At 26.8% G+C, this 10,152-nt stretch overlaps 1 protein-coding gene across 1 annotated transcript in view; it reads left to right on the top strand.

The window, feature by feature from the left end:
• LOC107494574 (uncharacterized) overlaps nucleotides 1-9,944 on the top strand; it is a 15,912-nt gene extending 5,968 nt beyond the window's left edge. The window contains exons 2-3 of the mRNA XM_016115619.3: nucleotides 6,446-7,291; nucleotides 9,408-9,944. Of these exons, the coding sequence (XP_015971105.1) occupies nucleotides 6,816-7,291; nucleotides 9,408-9,657 (726 nt within the window). The 5' untranslated portion in view covers nucleotides 6,446-6,815 and the 3' untranslated portion in view covers nucleotides 9,658-9,944. The remainder of the gene's footprint in view (nucleotides 1-6,445; nucleotides 7,292-9,407) is intronic.
• Nucleotides 9,945-10,152: the final 208 nt, after the last annotated feature.

Raw genomic sequence — 10,152 nt, 5'->3', positions numbered from 1 at the left:
TTTGTCTAGGTTGTTATTTTCAAATTACTTGGGTTGTTATTTTTTAAATTTCAAATTATTTTATTTAAGTTGTTATTTTTTAAATTTTAAATTGTTGTACTTAAGTTGTTATTTTTTACATTTTAAATTATTTTACTTAGATTGTTCTTTTTTATATTTTAACACTATTTTTTAAAAAATCTTTTGTTGATTTTTTTTTAAATTGCAGGTACATAAATTCTTTTAAAGAAATTTAGAGTTTTAAAAAATTGTTATTTTTTACATTTTAAATTATTTTACTTAGATTGTTCTTTTTTATATTTTAACACTATTTTTTAAAAATCTGTTAATTCTTTTTAGTATTATTTTTTAAAATTTTGTTGATTCTTTTTAAATTGCAGCTACATAAATTCTTTTAAAGAAATTTAGAGTTTTAAAAAAATTTACGTTAATTATACTTCGGTTGTTACATACTAATATTACTATAACGATTTACGTTAGTTTAGATTTTTTAAATTATTATTTGTTTAGGTTGTTATTTTCAAATTTTAAATTTGGGTTGTTTTACTTAGTTTGTTATTTTTTAAATTTTAAATTAAAGTCAACCAAATTTAAGAAAATTTAGTTATGATGCAACTATAAAAGTGTAAGTTATGAGAGATGTAAAGCACCACAATTTAAAGTACATCAATCCCTTTCTTTTTATATATCCAAAATCTCTATACTTATTCCAATGGCTGGTATTCACAAAATTGCTGACATCAATCCTACAATTGACAATTTGTGTGTACGTATACGAGTGATATGGTTATGGACACTATCAATTTACGAAAATTTTCTATTGCCATACTCAATTGAGATTATTTGGTTCGATAAAAACGTGAGTTTTCTACTAATATTTTTTATTTTATTTTAAGTTTATATTATTTATATTTTAAATTTGTTTGTTTATCCCCATCTAATTGTTCTTTGATTTTTGTTTATCAATTCTAGAGAAAAAAAATACACGTCTTGGTACGATTACACCTACTTAGTTGGTAAGTTTATTGTTTTAGAAAAAGTATAATTTATTTATAAATTTATTTATTTTATTGATAATTTCGGCTGTGTTTTGATTTTTAACAAACTTATTGATAACAATTTTTTTATTTTAAATCATTTCAGATGTTGTTGGATATCTTGCTGAAATTGAGAGTGAGAGAACTCTTAAAAAGAATGGCAAATCTATTAAGTACACTATTATTAAATTAGAGATTGATGATGGGTAATCATATATTTATTTTTATAAATCTAAAATTTTTTATATTTTCATCTTTTTAAATTATTATTTAACTTATTTTGTTATGAATATTTTTATTAATATTATTAATAGGTAACAAACCTTTTTATTAAGGGAAACATTTTTGAAAAAAATGTAACATTTTCTCCTCTTTGATTATTAGTAGTATCTAATTTATAAATAATAATTAATAACTAATTATAATTTTAGGATGTTGACTATATTGGTGGTTTGCTTCCAACTTCAAAAGCTTTGTCAATCATTGAAGGAGAAAAAGTAGAAGATGTTAAGGTATTTGTTCAAAAAATGAATTTTTTGTTTGTTTATTTTCTCAAAGTTAGATCTTTATTTTATTAAAAAATATTATTGAGATAAAATCAAAGGTGAGAAGGAAGTCTTTAATTTAACGTAGTATTTTGTACAGAATTTGTTGCTTGAATTCTCCAATGAAGTTGCGGACAGTGATGAATCCGAAGTATTGAAAAATGCTATTACACTAACCAAGCGACTATCTTTGGAGTCGGAAGATTCGAAGGTGCAAGGAGATATCTCAACTTGCAAGAAGATCAAACTTGAGAATTTGGATGCACATGTTTTAGAATTCCTTTTAGAGTTGTTATATTTTTTTTTGTTCTTTTGGATTTTTATATTTGGAATTTAGAATTTTTTAAATATAAATTGAAGTTATTTGTTTATTATTTATGGTTTTATTTTTAATTTGATTTACACCGTTGATATTCTGTTAATTTCTAATTTAGTATTTAATGTCATAAAGTTATAAATTTTTGGATTATTGTTGATACAATTAAGTTAGTTATTAATTTTTAATGTGTACTTATTTTAAAAAGAAAATCTAATTATAATTTTTAATTAAAGTATTATATTTAAAATTTTAAATTTAAATTCGAATAAACTTTTTTTTTGAATTTTTAAGTAAGCAATTAGGTTTGAGAATATTTTTTAAAATTTTATATAATTTATAAGTTACTATGCTAATTACAAAAGATTATATTAAAATAAATAGAATTATCAATCTTATTAAAATGTGAGGTTATTTATATTATTTAAAAAAATTAATTTGACATTTTAGGAAATTTTAATTCTATTTCTAATATTGTTTCGACAAAATTGAATTAATTTAGGAAATTTTATTTAAAAATTTAAAATTTGTACTAGCTAATTAAAAAACTCTATTTAAAAATTTAAAATTTGAAATTCTAAATCTAATTCCTAATTAAGTGACTTCTTAACCATTTCAATTTTTAAATTTAAATTTTTTTACTTGCGACATTTATAAATTTTCTCTTTATTCAATTTACATTGTTATCTTTTAAATTGTTTCTGCACAATAGAAGTACTTCCATTTTTTCTCTCTTTTTAAATATATTTTCTACATTTACGTAATTTATAAGGTTATTAATTTTTAGATTGTATTTAATTTTATTTATTTTTATCGACAAATAATAGAATTGATACTATTTATGACGAAACTAATAAAATCATTCTTAAATTAAAAAATTCCTATGACGAAACTAATAAAATCATTCTTAAATTAACAAATTCATATATTCTTGATGAACAACGAACATTTAATTAAAAAAATTTATTTAAAAATTTAAAATTTGCACTAGCTAATTAGCAAACTCTATTTAAAAATTTGAAATTTGAAATTCTAATACTAATTCCTAATTAAGTGACTTCTTAACCGTTTCGATTTTTAAATTTAATTTTTTCATTTGTCATATTTATAAATTTTCTCTTTATTCCATTTACATTGTTTCTATACAACAATAGAGGTACTTTCATATTTTTTTTTCTCTTTTTAATTATAAGCTATTCATTTTCAATTTCATTATTTAAAGAAATGAAAAAAAATTTAATTATTAGTTGAATTTATTAACTGTGAAATTAATCTTTTTATTATTTGTTAAAAACTTTTTACTAGAATTTTGATATTAGAACTCATTTATTTAATAAAATAAAATATTTTGTGATTAAAATATATTTATAACTAAAATTTTCGACAAAAAATATTTAAAAAAGTAATTTGGAGTATTACGACAATTCTCTCGATAAAATGTTTAACAGATTTTTTAAATAAATAAAATAAATCAAATATTTTCTTATTTTAAAAAATATATATTTTTATATTATATTACACATTTCATAAGTGTATCTTTATCTTTATAGTAATAGCAATACAAATAGGGAGCTTTTCTTATGCTGATGTGGTGCTCATACATTGAGTTTAGAAATTTATTTGCTTAAATGTCGACACTAAAAATTTTTAAACTCTTATTTATAAATTATAACATATTTTATTTACTTAGGTTGTTACCTTTTGAATTTTTAAATACACTTTCTTAGGTTGTTGGGTATTTAATTTTTAATATTGTTGAACTAATAATTTGCTTAGGTATCATCACTAAAATTTTTAAAAATATTATTTATAAATTATAATTTATTATTTGCTTAAATTGTTACTTTTTAAATTTAAAATAATCTTTCCTCTAGACTGAATACAAATGGGGAGACTTTTTGCTGACGTGACGCTCATATGTTGGGTTTCGAGATTATTTTCTTAAATATCGTTATTAAAAATTTTTGTAATTTTATTTATAAATTAATAGATTATTTGGTTAGATTGCTAGATAATAATAAGGATTTAGTTTTTGAGTTTATTAGCAAGGTAGTTAGATATTTAAATCTTAATATTATTAAACTAATTTTTTTAAAAAATAAATTATTTGGTTAGATTGTTAGATATCAATATCAATAAAGATTTAGTTTTCGAATTTATTAACAAGGTAGTTAGATATTTAAATCTTAATATTATTGAACTAATTTAAACAAAGTTATTTATAAATTATTTTAAAATTAAGATATAGTTGTTTAATAATGAAATCAACAATTTAAAAGTAATAACAAAACAACAAAAAGCAAGTAATAGTAAGAAACAAGTTCGAAAACAAAATAATAAGAGCTTAAATTTAAAAACAGAAACAAAACGTCATCTTTAAAAGAGGTTGTTATTTTTTAAACTTAAGTTATTTCTTTAAGTTGTTTTGCTTAGGTTGTTATTTTTTAAATTTTAAGTTATTTACAGATTACTTTTTTAAATCATAAATTATTATTATTTGTTTAAGTTGTTACTTTTTAATTTTAAGTTATCTTTTCATGATTAATTTTTTTTAAAAAGTTTTTAAAAAAATACATGTCTCAATTAAGAAGGCTTTTGTGACTCGATTCATGAATTTACTAAGAGAAATCGATAATGGATAATCAATTATTATTTTTTAAATATAAACACTTACACATAATAGATGAGTAAAACGAAATTTAGGAATTTTAATATTTACTTTAATGTAAGTTTATTTATTTGGATTTATTTCAAGATTTCATTCATTCTATATATTCGAATTTATTTGTTTTAATATTTTGTATTTAAATTGTTGTTTTAATTTTATTTTGTTACAAAATATTTTATAGTATTAAATTTTTTTGTATGTGAAAGATTTCAATTTGTTAAAAAAATTATTTCTGCTGAAAATAAATATTTGTTCGATCATGTAAATAATTGATACTTAATAAAATTGAGAGTACATCAAGAGTACATACAAAAAATTTGTGTATTTTTTATTTAATTAAAAATAAAAAAATGATTAATTATTATTATTATAATTGATAAAAACAAATTCAAAATATATAATTGTGAGAAAAAATTCGTGTTGGAAGGATTTTAATTTGTTGAGGAAAAAAATATTTTTGGTGAATAAATATTTTTTCTATCTTTTTATTTAAAATGTTATTATTGGTATGGTAAATGATAAAACATATTTAAAAAAATGTATTATGAGATCAAATAATTTTATGATTGTAGGTATTTATCTACACGATGGAGAACTTTGACTTATGATATTCAGTAATGAGATTAACCTTTTATTTACCTAGAAAATAAAATATCATCTTTAAAGACAATAACAAGCTTGAGAAAATCATTGATTAAGAGAAAGGGAAATGTACGATGTTCTTAACATGGATGGAGGCTAACAAAGAATTTGAAGCAGGTCAAACTCTAACGTATACTGAGTTTCTAAATCAATTTGTTTATAATACAGAAGAAAGGGAATGATATCCACGCAAGATTAAATTATCGGGAGATTAAATTATGTTCTACCGGATACATATGATATCTACTATATAAGAATTTTGTTAATTATTCAAAAAGTTGCACAACATATGAGTCTATTAGGACAGTTAATGGGATTACATATCCTAACTTTCAATATATTTTCTATTTTATGGGACTACTATGTGACGATAGAAAATTCATTGCAGCTATTAACAAGGTCTGGTCATTAATTGAGAAAACTGTTTGTGATGCTATTGATATCTAATAGTGTTAACAAACTAAATCATATTTAGAATGCAACTTATACATTATTGGTTGACGGGATACTATATATGAGGAGAAAAACATTGAAACCAAAGTATTTCACTATGTAGTCAATCATTATCGCATGTAGGACTTTACTTTCGAAAAGTAGTGTTTATCAATGGGCAACTTTACGTTATTTTGTCAAGAATTAAGAGTCGCAATGGCTTGAACATTCTAATTCTAAATAAAGACAGTAATCCAAACTCATCAATAACAAATGTCGCGTTCAACGAAATTTTTAATAATATTTAGATAAGAAAATAGTATTTTCATTTTAGTAACATGTTATGATTTGCACTTTTATACAAATATTTGTCGTAGATATAACTAATTTATTAACTATACTTTCAGACTTGAAATAAAATGTGTAACATAGAACACAACATCATATGCCAATTACTTTTCTAATGAGGTTAGTAAAATACTAGGTTGTTTATAAATTTCATTAGTCTTATAATATAAAGTTTAGTGTAAAATTAATATGCTACTATTACAGTTATATATGTTCTTATTTTTTTAGGTCTCTTTTCTTATAACTCAAGAATATTATAAACTTCAAACTGTTCCATTTGTATTTTACTTTGAATAAAGATAAAATAACATATTAAATACGTTTATTATAGAATGACAATAATAATGTTATACTAAACTTGGAAAAATTTATAATTATAAACTATTATTTTTTATTTATCACGTGAAATTAAAATATAAATCCGTACATCGTACGAGTTTAACACTAGTTTATGTAGAAGCGAATCAATCGATTCAATTAGTGATTCACCCGATTAAACTAGTAATCTAATGATCCAAAAACATGACCGATTCAATCGCCGTTCAGTTTTAAAGCCTAAACCCTCCCACTCTCGGTCGGTTAGTCTCCCATAAGGCCGTAAGAGTGATAACTGATAAGACAGTTGGCCAAGCTTTTAACGATAAAATAGATTTTCCGCTTACAAAGCTGAACTTTCATACCACACAGGCACACACAACCAAATTAACATACCAATAATTAAAAGCCAAATCAAATTAAATCAAATCCCTGCTCAGTCTCTTCTGTTATCCTACTTTCCGTCCATCACACACCAAACTTTTCAGGCAGCCCCACCGCCACCACCACCAATGGACGAGTCTCCACCGCCACCGCCACCTCCACCTCCTCCTATGACCCTGGACGGAGTTGAAAACGACGCCGTTTTTGCCAAGACACTTGTGCTGAGTAAACGCGAGGTAACCGCTCGTCGGCTCCGCCGAACGAGGCAACTCAGACGGTGCTACAGAGGGCACTATTGGGCTCTAATGGAAGAGATCAAGTCCAAGTATAAGGAGTATTATTGGACCTACGGTAAGAGCCCCTTCAAGGAAACTAGCGGCGTAAACGACGCTGTCGTTTTGGGCGACGAGAGCAATAACAACGCAATCGGCGGCAATGAGAGGAACAATAATGCCGTTTTGGGAGTTGGAGGAGACGACATTGTTCGGTGCGCTTTTGGTGGATGTAAGATTAAGGCTATGGCGCTTACTCGGTACTGTCACGCTCACATACTTTCGGATCCGAAACAGAAGCTCTATCGGGGATGCAGAACCGTCGCTAAAAAGTGAGTTCTTTTTTACCCCAAGTTTTTTTTTCTTGCAATTTTTTCTTTGGTTGATAGGCTTTCTTGCAATTTGAAATTTGTTAAAGAGTTGTATTTTAATTTTTTGTTTTTTGTGTTCGTTTTCATGTTGCGCTTTTTTCTTTTAGCGAACAATGAATGGAATTCTTTTATCATAATGCGTGTGTGGTTTGGAAAAGATGGGTTAAAGTCTCGGAGGAAGTAACCTGATGATGGATTTGGCTCCTCTAATACTTAGGGTAAATAGAATCCAAAGTTTTAATCGTTGAGAATTAGGAGACTAATCCCCATGGTATTCTATCGGGAAAGGAAACTAATTTGAGTATGTCACGCCTAGTTTCCAAGGTTTCCTCACCTCGAGTCGTCACTGGTCCGAGTGTCTCTATTGCAAATGTAAAACCATTGATGATAGATACTTAGAAGTATCTGGTAATATGTATATTTAATTTCCTTGTGTTGAAAATGTGCACTTTACCCCTCTATTGCACCTCAACGTTACAGCATAGTTTTTGAATGTGAATGGCGGCTCATGGTGGAGGGCGAAAATTCCGCCATAGGATTATGGCGAATGGCGTTGTGAGAATTGGTGGAAATCTTAGATAGGACTGAAAATACATGTATATCCACAAAACGTAGAAAAGCTGCACATGTAATAGATTATAAAATCTAAGCAATATAAGCAACTTTTTACTCATGCAGTGTGCAATTAATTCAGCTAATCAACAGATAAAGAGTACATTAAGCCATAAAGCACAAAAATACAAAGACATAGAGCTTAAGTGCAAACTATGGCATAGTCAAATACTAAAAACTCAAAAGAAACACCAAAGACGTTGTCTCATCTTGTTTTTAAACTAACAAATGAAGTATCTAGATTGACTAGAGATGAAGTGGAAGAAGAACGAATGCCAAGAAAAAGACTAAAAATAGAACTGAAACAGAGTATTGAACAATTGGAACAGAAACAGTCTTGAAAAGAGAGCAGAGGGAAGAGTTGGGAAAAGGAAAACCACCTAGAGTGGAGGAGGAGGGCCAACTGGCGGCAGCAGTGATGCCGTGATGGCTTCTTTCTCAACCAGCAGTAGTATCAACTTTCTTCCCAAAGGCCTGGATGGTTGCATAGTTTGATTTAATTAATAATCAGTATCTACTTAATTTGTTTGTTTTGGTAAAAGTCGAGCATTTTTTATTTGGAAAATTTTGTTTAGCGCAAAGACAACCCATACAAAGTAATACAGATGATGTAAGATGCTTTTATATATATAATGCTGTCCTGATTTCTGTCATTCATTGGCTGAATGCAACTGCTTTTCATAATTATCCCATTATACCAAAGTTTTATTATAAATGGTAATCCTATTGGTCAGTTCGTTTTATGCCCACCTCAATCTTACTTAAGTTCTTGGAGAAAACTATGTTATGGCTGCTTTGCTTACTAAAAGAGTATCTTATTTTGTATTCAGTAGTGTCATATGACTCTCGCTTACCAGCTATTCATACTAGTTTATGGATTCAAGCCAACCAAAGAATCCAAGCATTGCACTTTATTGGTCAACAATGTCTTGCAAATAGTTTATTCTTTGGTTGCATTCAGAAATATCACTATCACCTGAAAAACTCACAACACATCTGTTGACTTCTGTTCCTGATCTAATTGTGCATCATTGAAGCATAAATGCATAGAGTTTCACTTCACCTTCTACCACACAGTTTCTAGATTCCATAGAGACAACTTCCTTAACACAAGGTGTGTTTGTGAATTGAGGATTTGGAAGGGAAGGGAGCTCCTGGAAAGGCTTGATGATTAATTATAAGTCTGATTTCTAATTCAATCATTCCTTCCCTCTCTTTCCCGTCAAAGCCTTAACTTACAAACATACCCTTTGAGTTTTTTATCCCTACTTGCTGTTCAAGGTATGAGAAGCTTTGTTTGTAATTTGTACTATGTTCTTAATTTAAAGTCTGTAATTTTAAAATTGATGCTTTGTCCTTTTCTATTTTGATGTATTACAATATTGCTGTCCTAATTCCTATTCATAATAATTACCATTTTCTCAGACAGACAAATTTACTGATAAAGGTTTATGGCTCTATGCAGTTTGCCAACAGGGCCTTCATATTGTAATAAACCAGTGTTGAGGTCTGTGGTTCCTGCTGCTTGCACAACTCATTACCAATTAGGTGAAAAGTGTCTTCTTCGTGCTGTAAAAAGGGCAGGCTATAATGTCCCAATTAATCGTAAGCCTAATGTGAGGTTACATGTAGTAATTAATGAATTTGTTCGCCAAATCCAAAATAAACGAGAAGTTGCACTGAAAGCAGGTGTATCTAAAGTTGAGACTCAATAAGAAACAAGGTTAAGTTTCTTATTGTTTAGAAGATGATTGTTGTCTAAAGACATTGCATGGTGTTGGGCATATTCCAGTATCTAGGAGAAATTGGTTAATGATTTGGTGTTGAATGACGATCAATAAGAAATGTACTTAGATGTCTGTACATCATAAGTATTCCAGGTATGTCATTAGTTGTTTTTCTTTTCTTGTTTAGTCACATACTTTGACCCTATGAGCAGCATTGCAATATTTCAATTGTTGATTGTTACTAATAACCAGAATTTCTTGACTTGGATTAAGAATCCTTTTGTGAATCTATGAGAATAGTAATAAGCCATAATTAGTTAATTTGATATGTTGAAAGTTTTGGGGTTCATTTAATGACTTATTGATCATTTGACAATACCGCACTAGAGACTTTCTACTGTTGCAAGAATGTCAAAATGATAACTTGAAACTGAAAGGTTCAACTGTTCAATTCAATTTCAAAGTTCTCTTGACTAGCTACAT

This window comes from Arachis duranensis, chromosome 6 (assembly GCF_000817695.3).
Source record: "Arachis duranensis cultivar V14167 chromosome 6, aradu.V14167.gnm2.J7QH, whole genome shotgun sequence".
Lineage (NCBI taxonomy): Eukaryota > Viridiplantae > Streptophyta > Magnoliopsida > Fabales > Fabaceae > Arachis > Arachis duranensis.
The sequence above is the reverse complement of the archived record's forward strand: the minus strand, read 5'-3'. Positions and strand labels throughout refer to the sequence as shown.